Below are 23,053 nucleotides of genomic sequence, written 5' to 3' on the forward strand. Positions count from 1 at the left end.
ACTGACATGGAATGCTCAATTGTTACAATTTTTTACCTTGTTTCATTCCAGGTAATAGCTTTTGTCCATCCTGGAGTTATCTATCTATCTAGATCACATCCCCAGTGATAAAAATAATTTTAATGTTACTTGAATGTTGCTATCAATCTCTTTTTTCCAATAATTAAAATAATCAAAAGTTTATTTAAGGATTGCTGTCAGGTTTTTGCTCAGAAGTCAGCTATGAGAAGAAACAGTTAAATTAATATGGTTTGGGGAGCCTGTTGCTCACAATCAGGAAAATGGTCTACCTTAGAGTCATGATTGTCACTTTATTGTGCCATCTGTCCACAGCCAGGAGTTTGACTCTGACTGGCTCAAGGTTGACTCAGCCTTCCATCCTTCCGAGGCTGATAAAATGAGGACCAAGATTGTTGGGGGCAATATGCTGACTCAGTGTAGAGAGGGCTGTAAAGCACTATGAAGCAGTATATAAGTCTAAGTGCTATTGTTATTGTTATTGCTGGAATGGGGTAGCAATGAGCACAGTGGCACTAAAAGAGGTTAATTTCCAGTTCATGTGTACACATGAGATGTTGAAGAAAATGGAGGATTAGTCTGCTGCTACTTTCAGGTGAACATGTAAATTCTAATTTGATAGGTGTTTCTCCCTCATGAACTTCATTGTAAATTGAAGTAATTTCCTTCAATACCATCTATGCAATAGTGCAGACCAGATAAAGAGATTTTATTTATATATTTGTTTATGTATAATATTTAAATGGATTCCCATTTCATAAAACATAACACTGGGTGGCATATAATCACACCATAAAACATGTTTAAAAACATTCAATAAATACAAAAATTAAAATTATTACTAAAAGACTAGGAGATATTATAAAGAATTTCCTTGCATCCTCCCAGGCCTATTGATACAACCAATTTTTGAGGGATTTCTGTAGGGTCAGCAAAGATGAGGCCAGTCTCACTTCAGGAGGGCTAATTTTCCACAGGGTGGACGCCATGATAGAAAAATGCTACTTCCTGGACCCTTGCCATATATAATTCTTCAGCAGATGGGACCTGCAAGATACCTTTTTCTGATGGACTTGTTGGAACAGGCAGATATAATGGGAAGAACTGGTCCCTAAAATAAATCAGCCCCATGCCATGGAGGCCTTTAAATATCAAAGTCAGCACCTTGAATTGGACCTGGAAGCTTGTATAACAAAGTTGTAACATGTGCTGCTTTAAAGACAAACACAGAGGTCCCCACACTCCTGCATTCTGTTTCAGCTGAAACTTCTGGATATTCTTCAAGGGCAGCCACATGTAAAAGACATCATAGTGGTAATACATTTTTCTTTTAAACCTGAATTTTCTCTGAGTGCCACCAGATTTTATTAATAAGACAGATATAGTCTAAATCATAAGAACATTAATAATGGTTGTATCTTGTCAAATGGTTTACAACATTTATGTCTAGATTGGTCCCAACAGTATACTGAAACTTACAGTAACTGTTTTCTCAAATGCTAAGATTTTCAGCTGGAATGGAACATGGAACTTAAGCCCCAACTCAAGGTTGTTTCCAAAATTATGCTTTGCCAACATGCAAAACTCACATTTTTCTGACTCACCGCATTCATGTCAATACCATTGGTGTAGGACCAAGCATGTTGAAAATATTCTTCAAGGCGTTGGCGTAGAGGATTGGGGATTTGGTGGAAACGGATGAACTCCTTGACTCTTAGCATCTGGGTGTGGTAGCGAGCTGTGCCAGAGTACAAGCGCTGGATGATGGCAGAAACATTGCCAAAAATGCTAGCATACATGAGAGCTGAAACAAGAGGACAATTGTCAATACTGAGGGGTGCAGGATGGAAACACCATGCCTAGTTGCACAGTGCCTTTGAAAGGCACATGTCCATTATTTCATAAAACACCCACTGAATGCCTCACACAGTCCAGGTACCAGGCAAAATTTTATTGCTGAGATGTCATAAAATTTGTGTATGTGTTGTTTGTCCTTCTACCCCATTAGTCTAGAATAAAATAATGCAGAATAGTTGACTGTAGCTGGACACAAATTTCCTTTCTGAAATTGAGTGGGCAATTTCTTTCTTTCTTTCTTTCTTTCTTTCTTTCTTTCTTTCTTTCTTTCTTTCTTTCTTTCTTTCTTTCTTTCTTTCTTTCTTTCTGTGTTTATTTGCTTATTTGTTTGTTTATTTATTTTCTATGCGATCAATTTCCCCTGTAAGGTAACTTTGGGCAGTTTATTCTAGATGGAGAAATTCACTACAGGTAATCTTCCGTTAACGATGGGAACTAAAATTGCCATCATTAAGCAATGCAGTCATAAAGCATGCTAACATGTCCCTGTCCTGCTTAGTGACAGGAATTCTGACACTTCCATTTCCTGTTGTTAAGTGAACCACTATAATGTAGATCATTAAATGACTACATCATTGCCAGTTGCAACCTCCTGCCAGCTTCCTCAATGAGTTTGCTTGTCAGAAGCCAGCAAAGAAGGTCACAAATGGCAACCGTCCGTGTGACTGGAGCCACACATGTAAGTAGGCACTCATTCAGTGCCATTGCAGGTTGAACAGTTGCTGCATAGCCTGACTCTTTTATGGTGATAATGCCATGAAAACTAAAAGCCGAAGGTGAATGAAGGAGTTCCCTTACTGAGTGTAGTATTTCTTTGGTCTAGCAGGGCAAACTGCTGGATAGTTGGAGGGAGCAGAACTCCCCTTTTGGCTGACTCTTTTATCATAGCTGCAGTACTTCGTAAAGCCTCAGGCAAAGCTTTATCATTATAACAATTGCCTCAAGGCGCTCCTAATTTCCTGAATGTTTTATGCAAGCTATGGGGTTCATCCCAGCTTTTGTAAAACACGCAGCAGAACATGGCAATGCAAACACATACGCAATTTAAGGATCTCTTAAGAGGGCCAAATTATTTGACTGTTCTGAAAGGATATGACTCTTCTGTAAAGATAAAAAAGCAAGGGACTGATGTTTTCTTAGATCAGACATGTCAAACACAAGGCCTGGGGGCCGGATGCAGCCCGCAAAGTGGTTTCATGTGGCCTGTGAAGCCATCCTGGAAACAGTGAGGGAACGGCCCCCACTGCCTTGGCCCTGGGCCAGAGACCCTCCTTCTGCCAAAGACCCTCAGATCTGTCCCACTCGTGCCCAGGCCCCCATAGGCACCCTTGATGCCAATGATGTAGAGCTGGCCATGCCCACCCAGTAGGCCATATGCACTCTAGCCACGCCCACCCAGTAGGCCACGCCCACCCTGGCCATACCCACCCGGCCCCCTGAGGGCAACCGCAATGCTGATGCGGCCCTCAATGAAATTGAGTTTGACACCCCTCTCTTAGACAGAGCAAGTGTTAAAAGAAAGAGAAAATTAAATACTGTATATGCACACATCACTGCACATAAGGACCAATTCTACAGACAGTTTGAATATATCGACAAAGGTCTATTTGTATAGCAGTTCCACTGTACTTCTATATTACAGTAGGAAAAAATGAAATCTCCCTCCCTCTCTCTCTCTCTTTTACATTTGTAAGTAGCTACAGTACATGTTAGTATGTATGCCTTTGTGGATGAGAGACATATTGAATGGTTTCAAATGGATTTGATATGAACCACAATATATTAATATGTGTGGGAGTTAATTGCATCCCTCACACTATTTCCTCCCTTGTGGCATATAGCCTCTTCCAGTGTCATCCAGTTATTTATTGAGGAGATGTAAAGCCCCTCTTCTTTACTCTTATACCAGCACAATAACAATTGGATGAGTCTAAAAAATGCTGTAAATCACTGGGAAAGAACTAGCCTCTGTCAAGGCAGGAAGAATTCCAGCAAAAATTCCTTTATCCAGCTGAGTGCAAAATATGTGGTTGAAATACATTTATTGTTTTATTTATATAATTTCTGTTGATGACAAATCTAATGTTCATACATCAGAAAACCTCTTCTTTCCATCTAAAAGAGAGTACAGAGATTACTGGGATCATATGTTCCCCAAAACTTCAGGAACAGCATCTACTGACAGCAATAGAAAGGCTATCTTTTTTTTTTAGTCAGAGATATGCTTGCTCAAAAAAGGATATTGGACATTATTTATAAAATGCCTTTGCTTTGGCAAGTAGCCAAGGGTTCAAAGTAGCCAGGGATTCAATAATAATAAGCTAATAATGGATAATAAGAAACTTTGGGATTGGCGAAGAAACCAACAAATACTGTTTTTGTACACCACTCGTGAACCATTATGCTGATGACGGGTATGTTCAACTCTGGTATTGCTGGCATTGCTGAAATTACCAAGAACAGACTATCCTTGAGAAGAGGTACTAAGTTTCATTAGCTCCAGATCTGGTTGAGAAAAGTGATCCTATTCATGCTTTTATTCTACAGTGGCACAATAAGGATAGGATTAGCAATGTACTCTTTGAAATGGCTTTCATTAGTAGAGGAATCAGTGGAAAGAGACCAAGGAGGCGCCAGTCAAAAAACAAACAAAGAAATGTATCTTGCACTGACTACCCCACCTCAAAATACATTTAAGGACATTGGACACTGGAGGTGAAATGATCAATCCTTGAAGTGTGCAATCTATGAAAATATTTGTTTATTTAATAATTATTTAATAAATAAAATGTGTTTTAGGATGAATTTTCTGAGCCTAAAATTCATAGAAAGAAAAGCTGCTGGGAATATTTATTTATTTATTTATTTGTTTTATATCCATCCTAAGTCAAGGAAGCGAATATCCAATATAAATCCCTCCTCCTATTTTCCCCAGTACAATGAGGAAATAAGATGAGTTGGGTTGAGAGTGACTGGCCCAAGGTTACCCAGCTGGCTTTCATGGCTAAGGTGGAACTCAAACTCATAATTTTCCAGTTTTTAGTATCATTCTCAGACAAGTCAAACAAGATTGAGAAATCGAGTAATTTATTGGAGATACTACATGACAGTTAAAATTCTGGGGTCCTTGGTACCCTCTGAGCTTGGTTGAAAGTTAAAAATCTCCATCGTAAACACCTACTACCTTGATAATAAAGAAAGTCCTCAAATATTTTGGTCATTTTGAACATTATGAATAGTTCAAATTGTTTATATATATGACCTAGTCTTAATAGTTTTGCTCAAATGAAGAAGAGGAGAAAGGATCATAAAAAGCAGAAGTAGTTTCATGGTTTTCATACTGCACTAGCAGTCACTATCCTAGTCCACAAGGTTTCTAATCAAACCCTCATGATCACCCACATTTGTGGAGAGGGAAATTAAAATGTAAAGAGTAGAATTACAGGGGTACACTGAGAGCTACTTGGACTAGCAGGGCTACTCAGGAGCAAGCTGCTAGAAGAAGCCAGTCCTGATCAGGGCCAGCTTAGTTAGTTTGTGTGTGTGTGTGTGTGTGTGTGTGTGTGTGTGTGTGTGAGAGAGAGAGAGAGAGAGAGAGAGAGAGAGAGAGAGAGAGAGAGAGAGAGAGAGAGAGAGAGAGAGAGAGAGAGAGAGGAAGAGAGGGAGGGGAAGAGAGGGAGTGAGTTCTGGAATTTAAAGAGTATCACGAGCTCATAAAGATAACTGAAACAATACCATCCTTTGATAGCCTCAGAAATCCCACCTTAAAAACTTGTAATCTCTAGACTCTTTCCTAAACATCTGACTTGGTTTGCCTTTGGATCTGCTCTCTAGTACCTTAATGTTTTTATAGATGAATGATAATTGGATGGATCCATGATTTTGAAGGGTTTTTTATTGCTGAATGCTGGATAGTACAGTTGCTTTGTGTAGCCAGTTGGTAGATGTCTGTTATTATTATAAAAGAAAATGGCTGCCCCATCCTATACTAGATTAAGTATTTTAATATACCATAGAAGGGACCCCTTCACTGCATCTAAAATAGTGATCTGAGAACAGGAATTATTATTGTTAAGTGATACTACCTGGATACACCTAAGAGCAGTGGCTTTATGTGCAGTGGTACAAAGGGCATAATCTGTAGCTGATGACATATGTCCTAAAATATTTTGAGAAGCCAATTTTATAGTCCCTTTGCCTATTCCATGGTAGAAATGTCTTTCCTTGTGGAAATCATATCTTGCCTCTATGAAATTAAGCATCCAAAAAGGAGATTATGACTTTTCTAAAAAAATTACCCATATTTGAAGAAAGGATAAGATTGAGAAGCTGGTCCAGATTTGTGAATGCCATAAACTGTCTGACATCCAGGTAATTTACTATGCCTTGCAGTAATAAAAAAACATTATGGATGCCATGCATGTAATAAATATCCACAGAGCTAAAGAAAATTCAGAAGGGATAATTGGAACTGATAAGGTATCCTGCTCATCATGAATTACAAGTATTTGTAGAGATATATTGTAGCTTGATGGAAATATGAAAAAGGTGCATTCATGAGATTGCCAAGGAATAAAAGATATATACTAATGTCACCAAGCATATCTCAAGATCAAGTAAAATCACTAACATTCTGAGGGAGAAAAAAATGCCCTCTTTTGGTATAATAAAATAACAGGAGAACCGTTATGTTGGATTCAGTGTGAGTTATGAGCTAAGGGAATAAGCCATCTTTTTAATATTTCTTCAGATGGAAATATGAGAGTGCTACCTCCTTCCAGATTAGTATCTTCCCTTATCCCCTGGGTACTTGAGAGATAGGTTTTGTTAATTATCTGGATTTTTAAAGTTTTGTGTGTTGGAAATTGGGCATAGAATACATGCTCAATCCCAAAGTGGAAGATGTGAGATTCTAGCTGCAAGGCTTGAGCTGCAATACTTAATTGACCATAGTTTATCCTAGGGGTATGACAACTGGTATTGAAGGGGTGAGAGACTGGTTGTTTCCAGAAAATGCAAGATGGTAAATCTGAGGACCAAAGTCAAGATCCTTTAGTCATTTATACTAAGCAGCCATACAGATAAAATGAAATGTGGTTGTGTAGACGTGCATGGTAGACTGCTAATTGTTGGAAACTGATCTTTAACTATGAAGCCAAGGGTCTTAGCAATGTTCCAGATAGTGGCAAATATCCTCAAAAGTTCAAAAAAAATCATTAGATCCCTAACAGAACCAAGTAGAATAACTCAAATCTGAGACTGAGACTGAAATCTGAGAACCGTATATCATTTTGCTCAATGTTTGCTATGGTTTTTCCATAGTCCACAGCATGACTGATGGAGTACTTACACTTCATTTCTTGGAGCTCAGGGCCATTAATGTAATGAGCAGAAGGAACCTTGAGAAACAAGAGGAAGAGCCACAACCAAGACAAGGGTCAAATAAATAAAAGAGATCTGAGTCTCAGGCAGAAATAAAATTTAAGAGAGCATCTCAGACGTGAATCTCCCAAGTTCTCATGAAAATAAAGGGTGGGAGGAAGCACGTTCAGAATGGCAAGATTTTGTACTAAAACTTTATAATAAAAGTATTATTAGCTTAGGTGTCTTTGGTTTTCTAAGTTTGATCTATCTTGAATGGTTGACAATTACATATTTGCTCAATGTTAATGATGGCTCTGGATCAACATTCACCAGCAGAACCAGTTTTGATCTAGATCAGGCAGGTGATATGGCTACTAGACAAGAAGGGGAGGACATATCCATCAGTGTTATGATAGACTGAGACATCCTTCAATGATGTAATAATGAAGCATTCAGAATTATTTATTTATTTATTTATTTAGATTTATATACCGCCCTTTCCCGAAGCACTCAGGGCGGTTTACAGGGCATTTAAAAAACAATCAATATTGAGGCATAATAAATATTTTGAGAGGCTGCTTTGACAACTAAGCATAAAAATGCCTAATATAGTGGCTTGAAATACTAGTTCCCACAGGCAGTTGTGATGTGTTATGTGGAAAATGTCTGAGAATCTGTGCAGGAGACTCCACAATTGTTCTCTGCTAACACAGAGGAACACACACACACAAACACACACACACACACACTCCTACACAGAGGATGTCTATGACAGGGAATTTACTCCCACAGTAATTCCAAGGGAAAAGTCTCCAGGCCAAAGTCCAGGGGGAATTAGGTAAACATTGGCAAAAATATATTGCTAATAACAAAAATAATTACATCATCATCATCAAAAATGAAAAAATTCAAGAGCTCAACATTGCCTGAGAAGAATAAGGAGAATGTTGCTGTGGGTGGAAAAGATGAACTGAGATATTTTATGCTACTTCTATTAAATGTAGCAGTTTATGCAGTGGGCAGTATAGTCCTGCCCTAAACTCGGCTTTAGAAAGTACTGGGGGGAAAAAATCTGTCTATGGGAAAATCCACATGCCTGATGCAGAGATCATGAATAAATGTAGGTTTTAACTTACATTTGTGTACTAACTATATGGGTCAAATTTTTGTTTTGTGCTCAAAATCACTATACGCTACTGTATAGATTCTTTCCACCTCTCTTTGCAGAAGTTAAGAACTGATAACAGCCCAGATGGTTCCTCTTATGCTGATTCCTTCAAGCTATTTATGGTGATTCAGCTATCTGTCCCAGTGGATATCACTAATACTATATCTCAAAGGAAGAGCAGACTTTGGATTCATGCCAGGAAATCTCAGACATGCTTGGAAGAAATGTTTAAAGAAAAATGAAATGTTGCTATTGCTGAGAGGGAGATACTATTAAATTTACAGAGAAGGTTCAGAAACACTTACAGCCAATCAGCATGACGCAGATGGAAAAAATCTTCTCAGAGTTGGTATTGGGTGAGACATTGCCAAAGCCCACACTGGTAAGGCTACTGAATGTGAAGTAGAGAGCAGTCACATATTTATCTTTGATGGAAGGGCCAGATGAGAGGTCACTGTTATTGTAGGGTTTGCCAATCTGGTCACCGAGGTTGTCCAGCCATCCAATCTTATGCTTCATATAGGGCCTCTCCATATTGCCAATGGCATACCAAATGCAGGCTAGCCAATGGGCAATGAGAGCAAATGTGCACATGAGCAGGAAAAGTACAGCAGCCCCATATTCTGAATAGCGGTCCAACTTGCGGGCTACTCTCACTAAGCGTAAGAGCCGTGCAGTCTTTAGAAGCCCTATCAGAGTTGTTGTCTAGAGAGGAAAAGAAAGAAAGTGTGCAGTAAGTAAAGAACAATGAATTAGTGGCAGGACTTCTGGATCCTGTTTCCATTTTTAATAGGCACATGCTGAATCAATCTAAAAGATGCATGAAAACATCATATTTGCCTTGCAAATGCATTCTTCTTTTTTTTTAAGAGAGGAAAAAAGCATAAAGAGGAAATATTTTCCAGCTAGATACTCTGAACATAATGTCACTTAAATACACATCTGTCTATACATATTTTACTTTTTTTGCATTTTAAGGCACCTATGTTATTTTATGAAATGTTACTATTATTCTCTAATAGCAATTCCTTAAGGTCAGAATTTTTAAAGCTTTTTAACTCCAGCAAAATTATATCTGCTCCCAAATAAGCTGTAGATTTCTTTCTAGATGAGAGTATTGAAAACATCCAGAAATCCCAACAATGCCTACAAATCTTGTTCATCTTATCCAGAGTCATCAAGGTATTGGTACATTATCAGTTGTGTAATTGGCATTAGAGCAATAGCTGGTTTTTGAAAAGCTCAGAACATACAACACAGCCTGATTAGAACTGTGGTGCAACCTATAAAGTACTGTTGATAGTGAGGTTCTATAAGCAAAATGATTCCTAGCTCATCCACTTCTGGTAATTTTCTACAGTCCTTTAAAAATCCATGACATATTCAGTATGTTCACCTGACAACTGACAAATATCACATGCTGTCAAATATATCCTCAGTGTAAGATAATGTATACCTCACCTCATCAGATCCAGAGCGGAATATGAGTAAATCAAAGGGGATGGCAGCAACCATGTCAATGAGAAACCAGCCTTTGAAATAATGGATAGCAATGTTTCCTGGGTGGCTGACCACCTCATCATTCAAGTTGACATAAGTAGTGCGGAAGTTAATGACAATGTCAATTATAAACATGATGTCCACAATGAGGTCAATTATATAGAGGGGGTCACATGAATAGCTGCAGTTTGCTTGTTTCTCCTCTTGGTCTTCATTGAGCAAGAAGGCAGCTGAGTAGGGAGTGAAGACAGCTGTGTAGATGACCAGCAGTAGGATAAGCCAGTCCCATACTGCTTTGAAGGGGCTGTAGTGCAGAATAGTCCATCGGTGAATGCGTGGTGCCTGCAACTTATACTCTGGCAGGACATCTGCTCCCAGTGATAGAACCTATCAGAGAATAAAACAACATGCAGTTTCAGAACAGCTATATCCAGGACTATATATACGACATTGAAATAAAACAGCTATAATGGTCTGTTAAAAATAACATATTTGCATAGAGATACAATTTATATGCTTTGCTTGGGGTTAAGGAAGAAGAGAAAATAATAGAAAAATATCTGCTTGTCATTTTAATAGTAAGAAAGAACCTGAGATTCATAAAAAGTGTATTTATTGGTTTTGGGATTATATTATAGTATTATATTATTTCATTCTTAAAATTGTATATTACCTCATGGTTCTGTGGGGCAGAACATTAATTTAAAAATATGAAATGAAATAATAATTAATCATTTTAGATAAAAAAGAGGCAGCTGATACAGAACACCAGAACATCTTAATCAGACTCTGACATGAACAAACAGAAGAAAAGACATTGGGTGGGGCCTGTAGGAAATCAATACTGCCAATAATATGGAACAAATCTCTATGGGTTCTCTAAGGTAAGCTAAGTGGAAGAGTGTCTATGGAGATTCTCAGTCATCCAGGTCAGAGTTGTCTCAAAGTTGCTTTTTCAAAAAGCTGCTAGATCTTGTCCTGATGGGTTTGCTCTCCTACTGTATGTTATGCCATATGTTTATGAAGTGGTTGTTTTGTTTCCCAATGTACAGATCTGCACATGTCTCACTGCATTGTACTGCATATACCACATTGCTCAGTTTGTGTCTGGATGTTTTATCCTTGGGGTGGACAAGGCAGAAGCTCAGGTGATCCTGATGACATAAGTAAGCCTCCAGGTGGCATCAATCAAAGAATGCAAATGACCAGCTGTCTGCAAGGAATATAAATCCTTCCATTCCCCACCATCCAGTCAGAGCTGAAGAAGCTTCTTGGATGAGAAGTGAAATGTCTTCAAAGAGAAAAAAGAAAGTCCAGTTGCCTCGTGAAAAAGCACTTTTGGGAAAAAGAATAGAACAACAACGTTGTCATTCTATACGTTGCACAAATATCTGAAAAACTCAGGAGAATTTTCAAACAATACAACATACATATCCATTTTAAACCCAAGAATGCATTAAGACAGAAACTTGTCCATCTGAAGGATAAAACACCCAGACACAAACTGAGCATGATGTGATATATGCAATATGATACAGTGAGACATATGCCAATGTGTACATTAGCGAAACAAAACAACCATTCCATGAGTGCATGGCACAACATAGGAGATCAAACCCATCAGGAGAAAATTCAGTGGTCCATCTGCATTTGAAAGACAAAGGTCACTTTTTTGAAGGCAGCGCAGTCCATATTCTGGATAGAGAGGATCATTGGTTTGAAAGAGGAATAAAATAGGCCATTTATGCTAACATTGAGCAGCCCTCTCTCAAGAGAGGGAGAGGGATAAGACATCCCCTATCTCCAGTCTATAGTGCAGTCCTTGCAGCAGTTCCAAGAAGATTCCACAACCAACTGCACTCTGATTCACATGACCCTTAGGGCAAAAATAAGCTCCCATGTGGCCCCCCAAGAGCTCTCTGGGAGAATGCTAACGACCAGATGACTGCAAAGAAATACAATCCTTCCTCTCCCCCCTCCCCCCAATCATCAGGTCAGTACCTATCCTTCCATTCCCTCCACCATCACAGCCGATGAAGCTTTTTGGATGAGAAGCAAAATGTTTGCTTATTCCTCAAAGGAAAAAAACCCAGTCCAGTTGCCTTTTAAAAAAGCTCCTTTGAGACCAAGAGGAAGAGCTAATTGATTTAGCAAAAATCAGGTTTAATCATATCTGTGACTAGTTCTATAGCTACTAAGAGTGATCAACACATCTCAAGTAGTCAGTAGTTTTTTAAGTTATATCCACAATTGTTTTCTGTTTGCCATCCCAGGTATGTCTCCCTCATATGCAATTGATTCACTGCCAGCATCTCCCAGTTACTCTTGCAAATAACCCTCCCCTCTCATGCATTGATCAACATGAGTGGTTGATAATTCCATATCAAACTCAAACCACAACGTCTCATCAAAAGGAGCAGTTGGTAAAAGAATATTACATGTTTGGATCTTTCTTTTGCTCTTAATAGAGGATCAAGATATTAGACAAGAACCAAAAACTTTACTCTTATGGCGCTGTGTGTTATGGGAGCACAGCGCCTTCTCCTACTGCATGCCCATGATAAAGACTGCTGTATCAGATATTAAGATAGGACATTCTATAGCAGGGGTGTCAAACTCAATTTCATTGAGGGCTGCATCAGCACTGCGGTTGCCCTCAGGGGGCCGGGTGGGTATGGCCAGAGTGGGCGTGGCCTACTGGATGGGCGTGGCTAGAGTGCGTATGGCCTACTGGGTGGGCATGGCCAGCTCTACATCGTTTGCTTCAAGGGTGCCTATGGCAGCCTGGGCAGGAGTGGGATAGATCTGAGGGTCTCTGGCAGAAGGAGGGTCTCTGGGCCAGGGCCAAGGCAGCAGGGGCCGTTCCCTCACTGTTTCCAGGATGGCTTCGTGGGCCGCATGAAACCACTTCGCGGGCTGGATCCGGCCCCCGGGCCTGTTCTATAGCTATAGCTTTCATGTGTCAATCCCCTAGCTGTTTGCAAATGAGAAGGATATATCCTCACAGAGTCTTATTAACTACATTTATTGAAACTAGAAAAAAGGGGGTTACATTAGATAGTTTTTTTTGCAATTGTTTATATTTAGTTTATCACCTCATTTATCACCCCTCTTAAGTTTGTAGTGTGAAAATCTTTTGACCCCTTGCTTACTTTTGATAGAGAGAAAGCCACCCATTTTCCTGATAAAGAAGGAACATACCAAAATTCCAAACTAATATTGTTTTGCAAATTGCTATCGTCTTTCTCAGTTCTGAAAAGTCCATTCCATTATAATCACCAAATCTGAAGCCCTTTCAAATATTTTATATGATCACCCATCATTCCCAATCGGTCTAGTCTTTGTTGTAATCTAACATATTATAAAGATATATTAGGATAATATGAAAATATCAACCATTCATTCATTCATTTATTCATTCCAACAGGTGTAGAAGGTTTGATATATACATACCTTCTCGTACAAAATATAATGAATACTTACCATTTTTTAAACTATAAGCAGTTTTCAGAAAGATTAATTTTGTAAGTGGAAAACAGCCAATACCCACCAACTGTATTCAGGAAATCTAGTCCTGTCTTAATGGATATATAGTTCCAAAACACATGCATGAGAATTGGCAGAGGTAAGATATCAGACCTGCATGTTTTTTCCTTACAGAATCATATTCTTCAAGAAGGGTCAATTAAGCTGAGAGACTATTCTAAGGACATGTTCCCCAGCTGTCTATTGCTCAAATGTGTAGGACTTCAACTCCCATAATTCCCATTCCGCATGGAGAAGTCCAAAGCAAAAAATCAGCAACCATACTGGAACAAACTATTATCTTAGAATTGACTGCTATGCAGACCTCCCTCTGAATACTGAATACTGTGACCTTTATATGTATTTTGGTTTGCTAGGATGTTACACCATTTGCCTGTTGGTTTCTACTCTAGTTGTCTTGCACTGTTGTCCAGTTTTACTTTCTTTAAATGCTACTCCTTGGCAGGATTTTCTTTGTGCTTTTTTTGTGGAGTGGGAAGGATTTGAGATTTGAATGGACTTTTGGCTTACTTTTTGTTCTTGTCTCATGTTTGGTCCTTTGAGGGTTTTTTATATGTTTCTACATTTCTGATTCTTGCTACTGTCTGTTGTGATTCTGCTTTGTCTTAAACTTCAGCTATTTGCCATAGCCATAGACTCTGTATCAGAGGGTGGAAGGCAGTAAAAAGCTTTGCTTCTACTAGAGACGGGAGAACAACTGCCAAGTTCAAGAATCTCTGGTGAGGAAACTCAAGTTATGTACCTCATTTCCATTAAAGAGAAGAGTCTCTGAGGATTTACTCTAAGTGGAAAAAAACATGCATAATATCACAATTGGCTAATTTTGAAACTAGGTATCCCAATTCTATGTGCAGCAAAAATGATAGGATAAATTTGGATTATCCCATTCCAAGTGAAAATCACTGTGTTGTGAGAGGAGGAACATCTTCCATTTCCTTTTCCTTTATTTTTGCGTAGATGGATCAATGGTTGTTGGTCTCTGGACTTTTTGCAACTGTTCTAGTAAACTGCTTGCAAAGAAATTCTATGTTTTTCATTGCTTTTTTAAGACACAGGAGAAGAGTACAGTTCACCTCAAGGGCACAACACATTTACTGTTCTTCCTAGACTGGTCTTTTTTCAACTTGAAGAAACTCAAAGATTGTTTTCCTGTAGCTCTGTAAAGGCTGGTCTTCATTACTTTTCTGGATTTGTTTTTCTACAAATAGGCTGCCAGTGCATTTCTATCTATCAAAACCCCTCTAATTCCACACTAAATTGCCAAGTTCAGTTGTGATAGTGGACAGGAAACCATGAAAACTTATTCAAAATTAAAAAGCTTAAAAACTGACCCAAGAATATTTTACTGTTTAAATAAAACGGTTTTAGGAATCTTCAGTGTGAAAACAGGTCTAGCCTGAAATATCGTAAGTTCCTAAAATTCTCTGTTTTAATATACTGCATTATAACAATAACCAAAGGGAATCCAAACTCCCTACACTTCAAAAGTGATTTTCACAAACTTCCACAAACTTTCAAAAGCTGCCTCATTTATCTTCTCTGCCTGTCTGTCTCTCTCCCTTTATTTTTAAGTGTAGGATTATGAATTTGTGAAATATCTTATTTTCCCCATTTATTTTTATTAGTTGACTTATAATCTCTCTTGCTTCAGATGACACTGAAAATGCATAAATCTTGAAATAAAGGGTGAAGGGAATCCAAACCTTTATGATCACATGCTTTTTATTACTGGGGCAAGTATCTGCTGATAAATGTCTTCTATAGAATTTATCTAATAATCAATAGCAATCTAAATAAATGATGATTCAGAGTGTTTTGTGATAGGAATTTGAAAAAAGGCATTATAGCAGTATTTAGTAGGCTTGTCAGTGACAATACTGTCATCAGCCTTGTTCTTTGGGGAAGGGGAAGGGTATTAATATATGAATACAAGAGGGTGGTCTGCTTGCAGGATATTAATCCAGAAAAAAAAGAAAGTGATCTACTCTTGGTAGATTCTATCTGGCCAATCCTCAGGGAAGTTGTTCAAGGGAAAAAGTGGATGTAGCAATGTTACTGAAACATTTATAATGGTGTTAAACCACAACTGGCATAACAAACACCACAAGACAACTATTAGTCTTGGAAAGTACTATTAAATGAACAGCTACAAAAGAAATGGCTGACTGTAATTCTTATGGGAGGAATCCAAATTTTTCATGGATGTGCAAATACTATCACTGGAATATATTAGATATGGAAAGATGATTCTGTATAGAAAGACATGGGAGGCAGATGTCAGACAGGAATGCCCTTGTCAACTTTAATAACGGTTATTTTCCCCAGATATTTTGTACTGCCTCAGAAATTACATCATGGTATATTGTGACAATGAAACCGACACCTATGCAGAAGAAGATTGCTGCTGATGATGACAATGATGACATACCATTAAATCTATATTAACTTTCAGTGATCACATCAATATATTTTCTCCATGATTATAAGTAGAGGGGAAATGGGAATATTAGTAGTAATGTTAGAGAATCCTTCAATACTATGGCTTCTCTCCTCAGTTTTAATTACATTCAACCTAGATCCAAAGCCCAATATAGGCTAGATAGAATCAGACTATCTTTGGTGAATTAATACATCCAATCAATGATTGTTATTACAGTGAAATAATTCATACTTATTTTTACCATGAATTTACCAGAAGCCAAAGGCAGAAATACAACCCAACTAAAGAAAATACTTTTTTTACATAATACATAATTAACATGGGTGCCTTGCTTAACAATTGCTACTACTAACTGCAATATAAGATAGAAGAGTTCAATTGTAATAGCAAAAAGATGACATAGGTGATTGTACAACAAAAGACAGTTTTGTCTTTTACTTATAAAAGTTTTATGTGTAATACACACACACTGACACACACAGACACACACCTACATGCAGGGCAATTGGACAGATTCCATCCAACCCTAACTACATTATCATACTTAAGATGAACTATGCTAAGTCATATCCATAACAGACATTGTGCCAAAAGAAGAGGCAAAATTACTTCTGCTATGGCATGGGAGTGAAATAATAACAATGTCATGAATATATAAGGGAAAAACACCACTGGGGAACATTTGTACTGTATCCAAAGCAATTTAAAATGTACTGTTGAACATTTATGTTTAGATTATTTATGTGTGTATTTTCTTTCAGCTGTATTTGCCTTCCTCCATTCTATTAGTGATTCATCTTCACACTATCGGTCAGAAGCTACATACCTGAGTGACTTTTTCAGTTACATTCTGGGTGCGTTCTGTTACTTTGTGCGGGGCGATTATCTCAATCTCTGTGGTAGAGCCTGAGCGATGCTTCTCGAGGTTGAATTCCACAAAGTTGAGGGTGAACTGTGGAATCTGGCTGATTGTCCTATATTTCATGAGGTTTGCATCTGATGTGGAATTCTGGTTGAGTTTGGCTTGGGAACTTTCTGGGGGAAAACAAATAAAATATTTTTCTAGTTAGGTTTTTAGGAAACGAAGATACCTAAACTTAATTATGCAGATCAACCCAATGTTTTTTTTTACAGCAAAATGGATAGGACAGAAGATTTAAAGATTATAAGATCAAATTTTTAAACAGATAGAATGGTGGAATTTCTCTTCATTTGGTAAAAGCCTTCAGCAATAAAGAAGTATCTCTTTATTCTGTGGAATTTTAATGCTTTTTTAAAAAATTAAAAATCTCTTACAATTAACAATATTGTACTTTACACTTTATTTTATATCTCCATTTTTAATCATTTTATTTATTTAATTTAAAGACATGCATGTAATATCAAAGGGCAAACAAACTCCTCAAGGTTTCTAAAGTAATTGCCCACATAATCATTAATATTAACTTTAAAAATTAATGAAAAAAATAATAGCAATTTCTAAAAGCACTCAATCCATAGCTACTAAAATCCAATGCATATATACAGCTCAAAACTATTATAAAATATCTGGAAAAGAAATAAATTATTTGCATTTGTTTTCTAATAGTATATACAAGTATACAGACAGTATCATAATCAATCAATCAAAATTCCAGTGAATTCTGAATGAAAAATAATCATGAAAATAATGGAAAAACATTCTATAGGTAGTCCTCAACTTACAACCATAACGAAGCCTACCCATTATGGTCCCAAGTTGTAATGGTTGTTAAACAAGCCGCCATGTGATCACCTCGCTTAGCTGCACCTATCCCTACTACCTCTAATGAGTTCACTAAATAACCATGTAGATTATTAGGTGGAGCATGGGGTGCCTCAGGGGTGGAGGAGATCTTGAGAGGTCCAGCTCACATGGTAGCACCTCCCTAGCTCGCACATGATTTGCCCTGTATCTCCCAAACCTTTCCTACTGCCTGAAGCAACTTGTGCTCTGCTTCTCACTCCTCAGTGTTCCTGTAGGCCTTGGGCATGCTTCCCACCCCATCGGTGGCTCCATTCTGGAAGTGGGCGGCAATCTGGGAACAGCTACAATGAATTGTGGCCACTCAGAAATGGCATTTGGTTCTGGGATAGAGTCACATGGCCTGCAGGGAGACCGAGGAGTGGAGAGGAAAGGAGTATAAGAAAGCTGAGTGCAGCTGTTGCTTCCAAAAGGAGAACTACAATAAAAGGTACGTAAGTGATTGACTGGTGACAGGGACTGGGGAGGAGGATGTGGGGTAGTAAGCAGGGCAAAGGCCTGCAGGGGTCCAGCAGGGTCAGATGGGGATGAGGTGGGAGCCATGTGCAGCATCCTCACAATCAGTTATAAGGATGGGCAGAACAAATTTTGTTCATATGACTGAGGGGTATTGCAGTGGTCATAACTTTGAAACTGGGTTTTGGGGGTCCGTCATAATTAAATCACTAAACATAAGTAGTCAAGGAATAGTTGTACTAGTGGCACTTCCCTATTTTTTATGCATACCATAGTTAACTGTTTCTGAACAAAGAGTGCTGTATTAATATCTTATCAATACAGTTAGTGTTTCATATATTGACTGAATTCTCAATGATGGTGCTTTTCAAGATAAAGGCCTCTATTATATAAATTGTCTGGAGAATTAAGCATATATTTCTATATGCTTTGTTTCTCTTTTCCTGGCTGTGACAAATGAAGCAAATTATCTGTAACCTAGACATACATTTATTATATTTTTATCTTTTGTGTTTTTTATTGAAATGTGATGTGAAATGTGCCATACAATAAATAATAAATCGTTTTTAAGAAAACTGAAAAACAGTATGATAGACAGAACAAGCTCTGAAGGTTGCATCACTCACGATATCCCTGGTTGTTTACTTGTTCAACATACATTTTCCATTCAGAATCCACAGAGAAATGTTCCTTTGCAATTTTATCTCAGTTGGCCTTAAAAATCACTTAGCTTAATTGTTATAATAGGAAAATTGAAATGAAATCTGCATTTAGCTCTATAGTTTTGAAATATTTATAATATTAGTATCTGAAAACTTTTGCCAACCTACTGTCTCTAAAATTCTTTTTTCCTCTTAACCCCATTGAAGCACCTCTTTAATTTTATCAATTACTAGGCTATTACCGGATAAATGGAATTTTCTACTGAATCAAAATACTGTTCAACGATTGGCCAGGCGTTGCACAGACAAAGTGGATGTTTTTAACACTGTATTACTCTTGTTGTTGTGGACTGATAGATTCATTTCAGCCCTCTTTGATCAACTCAGAAAGCAAATAACAAATACTGAGCTGATTCTGTATTCTATTTACTCTTTCCATTCAGCTTCTAGAGATTTTAGCATTATCTTCCAGATTTTTGGCATCATTACCCTAGCTGGATCACAAAATGGGTCTCCACTGTCACTTGCTTTGTTCCTTTCATTCTGTATTAATTAGCCATTATTTATTACCTTCTTGCTTCTTCCATTTGCAAGAAAATCTCCCCATTTCTTTCCATTCCACTCCAGATGCACTTTTTGAATTATTTTATAATTCCCTTTGCCACTACTGTACATTACAAAACCTTCCATTTGTGAATGAATAAGGCATGATGAACAGTTTGTTCTAAGTATCTAATATGCCTAAAAACATTTGAAGGTACTTAAAATAAACTTAAGAATTACTAAAAATGTAATTTGGGAGGAATGCAATTCCTGTTGTTTTCTGTTGTTTCTGATTTAAAAGAACCAGAATGCTCAGGACTTTTCATACTTCATTAAATAGCCATGTTTTCTGTACACTGGCTGAAAGAAATGACAGTGCCAATTACAGATACAAGGATTAGATACCCACTCCATTTTAGCAGTGGTGAGAATTATCCAAAAGCATTCTAATGATTATTTTTTTAAAAAGACCTTTCTTTTAAACATAAGGGTTTGTCTAAAATGGTATGCATAGATCTGTTAATTTTCTTGTTTCAAAATCACTAGTTTTGCTGTGACTTCCAGTTAAAAAATCAGTGTATAAATGTGGGAAGAGCACTTCATAGGCTTGTATGACTACCTTTTGCCAGCCTGTATTTCAGAGAAGAGTTAAGAAAAATTAGCAATAGATCCATGGGACATTGTTGTACATGCTTCCTCTCAATCTGCACCAGATTCCTCTCCTTTTTCCTGAATTTTCTCTGAGCCCAAATTCTGTATTCTCTAATTTCTTCAGAAGGGAGACTGGTGGACATTATCTCCAGGTTGGAACTGATCCAAGCTCCTGACAGGAAGTGACCTTTTCAATCCCAAGGAAATCAACTGTTATGCTCAGGCTGGGTGGTGTGCTGCAGAACAGATGCATTCTCCAGCTGAGGCACTACAGTCCTTCTGTTTCAAACAGGGAATAAGCTTCAGCTTCCTCAGTTTTAAGAAATCCTCTCTGGGCTTAAAGGTTGTCAGGAGAATGTATTTTATTAAGAGGAAAGGAAAAGTAAAGAGAAAGGGCTGAGAATAGTTGATAGCCACATTATTGCAGCTACTCAATATAATTTCTCCCCAACATTGCTTTACTCTATGTCAGTGGTTGGGGAATACATTTATTTATTTATTTATTTATTTTATTACATTTATATACCGCCCTTTCCCTGAGGACTCTCCAGAAAAATTCTCCAGAAAATTCTCCAGAAAAAGCTGAGCCTAGATGCATTAAATAGTGATAATAACGACATACTATTTGTATAAAGTTAAATGATTACTTACATCAGTCTTCTTAAACAAGAAGAATAGCTAACCAAACAATATAATCATTCATCAATATACTGTACCAGCCACAATGCTAGATTTGGACTAGAAAAGCTTAAAGCTTTAGATTATCGTCAGTCATGAAGCTCAGTATGAGATCTTGGTCCACTCACCGTAAGAGCCTAATATATCTCCCAAAAGGGATTGGCTCATTAGAATAAAATCAGAAAGGCATAGATCTTGAGTAGTAGTAAATTATGTTGGGAAAAATTGGGAAACATAACATCCTTGTATGTTCCTGTGAATCTGTTTGTGGCAATCAAAAATTGTCATTTTTAAAAATACTCTGGCCTTTTTTGGAATGACGGGAATCTATCTAATTCAATTCATCTTTCTAGTAGAATATTCCATAAATCTGTGCTGAACTTATAGTAATTAGATTTTATGCATTTGGATATTTTTTAAAAAATAAAATATATAAGAAAATATTTGTAAATGTCAGAGAGAAAAAATTCTAGAACTCTTATTTTGCCTATTCATTTTAAAGATAGCATATTATTCAGGAAGTGCACACAGTAGATAAACATATTAATATAGATTTTCCCATCCTGTGGCCTGAGTGTTGTAGTTGATCTGCAATGTACACTACTGGAAAAGGTAATAAAAATGATTTTTAAATATTTTATTTTTAAATATTTCCCAGCAATAGGAACTGAGGCAATGTTTAATTTGGCATTAGCACTAGCCATTATAGCACTGCTGTCACAATGCTGAAGATTTATTTTGATTTTGGCACTGTATAGCTTGAACTGATATAAACAATGGTACATTAGTAATAGTAGACCTGCCACAACATTCTTATTGTTCAAAGCGATTTGTTTAGCTTCTCTAGTGTTTGTACTTGTTTATATTGTTTGTAAAATCTACGGTACTACTTACCAAATCATAAAATAACTTTCTTATTCTGTCTCCTCACTTTATTTTCTGAATTATTAATTACATTCTTAGAAAATATCATGTCTTGCAATTCATATGCCATATACATACGCATACACACACAAACACATATAATATACACACATTATGATGCTGAAAATTTCATTCTTTGTATGTTGAATAACAGCTTGGTTGTTGTTCTGGAACTCGTATCTCTCTTCATTTGTTTAAAAGCTTTCTAAATGTAAGTCATCCTTGTGATTATGGATGATTAAGCATTAGAAGTCTGCTTATTATTAATGAGATATTTCAAAAGTCTTTCTCAAAATACTGGTTTTAATTCCCAGATAGAACTATCCACAGCCTCGTATTGGGAATCATATACTTTTTATTCCACATTAGAAGTTATAATTCACAAATTACTTTTTTCTTCAAACCTAGGAAATATTCTAGAAATATTTTTTTCTCCTCAAATGACCTTAAAAAGTTGCCTTTTAAAATTAAGACTGTATTTTATTAAGACTAGAAAATACTTTATTCTTGCAATCCACTATTATAGAGTCTATAGTTCAAAGTACATATTTTGTATTATTGATATACATATACATGAAAGTCAGCTGGGTTACTTTGGACCAGTCACTCTCTATCTCCCCAATGGACCTCCAAGGGTGTTGTTGTAGGGAAAATAGGAAGAGGAAGATGTGTTCGTTATGTTTACTGCCTTGAGTTATTTGTAAAAACGTTTTTTCTATTTTTATTATTATTATATCAAAAATTCCATTTCTGTATTGAACAGTGTGTTGTCTAGGTATAAAAATATTAGAATGTAATAATAATCACATTCATCATTATCTTATCAAAATACAATCATATATTAGGAAATAGCAATCATATTATTAAAAATAGTATTTTCCACATTGACATTAATTGTATGACAATCAAAACATTTACTAATCTGCTATAAATCTTCTTCATATAATCCACATTTTCTCATATTTCCAACTTTCTAACCTCTGGAATTATTTGTAAAAATAATAAGGGCAGGATGCAAACAAATAAACAAATATACTCTTGAGCAGTACAAACCAGAAAATATTGCAGTCCTTAATAAACACTAACCATAACTTTTGTGGTCTTTGATCAAATCTAGGTCATAAAATCTAAGGTGTAGATTTTGACATAATAGGAATATTTACCTGATCAAATCTATTATCTAAAGTAATGTTGCAGTTGTAAGCCATTTGCCATGGCTTTGTAAAATGTGATTCACCTTGCAAAATCTAAAACCTATGGTATGCAAGATGATATCCAGGATATTTTAAGTGAAGACTATCTTCAATATAGCAGCCTCAATTGTTGGTGAGTTAAAATGAGACTTCATATTTACCTTGCTTCTATTATAATTTCAATTCCTTTCACTTCTAATGCATTGTTATTTTTAAAATTAATTAACTTTTACTTGCAGAATGGATAAGGTGGGCAAGATGCCACATGAG

General features: G+C 36.9%; 1 protein-coding gene across 1 annotated transcript in view; it reads right to left on the reverse strand.

Moving 5' to 3' along the window:
• The window catches only part of KCNH6 (potassium voltage-gated channel subfamily H member 6), a gene marked incomplete at its 5' end in the record, with an annotated part of 131,285 nt that overhangs the window by 16,875 nt on the left and 91,357 nt on the right, over nucleotides 1-23,053 (reverse strand). The window contains 4 exons of the mRNA XM_081344614.1: nucleotides 1,623-1,822; nucleotides 8,713-9,112; nucleotides 9,869-10,294; nucleotides 16,720-16,928. Of these exons, the coding sequence (XP_081200740.1) occupies nucleotides 1,623-1,822; nucleotides 8,713-9,112; nucleotides 9,869-10,294; nucleotides 16,720-16,928 (1,235 nt within the window). The remainder of the gene's footprint in view (nucleotides 1-1,622; nucleotides 1,823-8,712; nucleotides 9,113-9,868; nucleotides 10,295-16,719; nucleotides 16,929-23,053) is intronic.

The sequence above is a fragment of the Vipera berus genome (genome assembly GCF_964194415.1).
Source record: "Vipera berus genome assembly, chromosome: Z".
NCBI classification, from domain to species: domain Eukaryota; kingdom Metazoa; phylum Chordata; class Lepidosauria; order Squamata; family Viperidae; genus Vipera; species Vipera berus.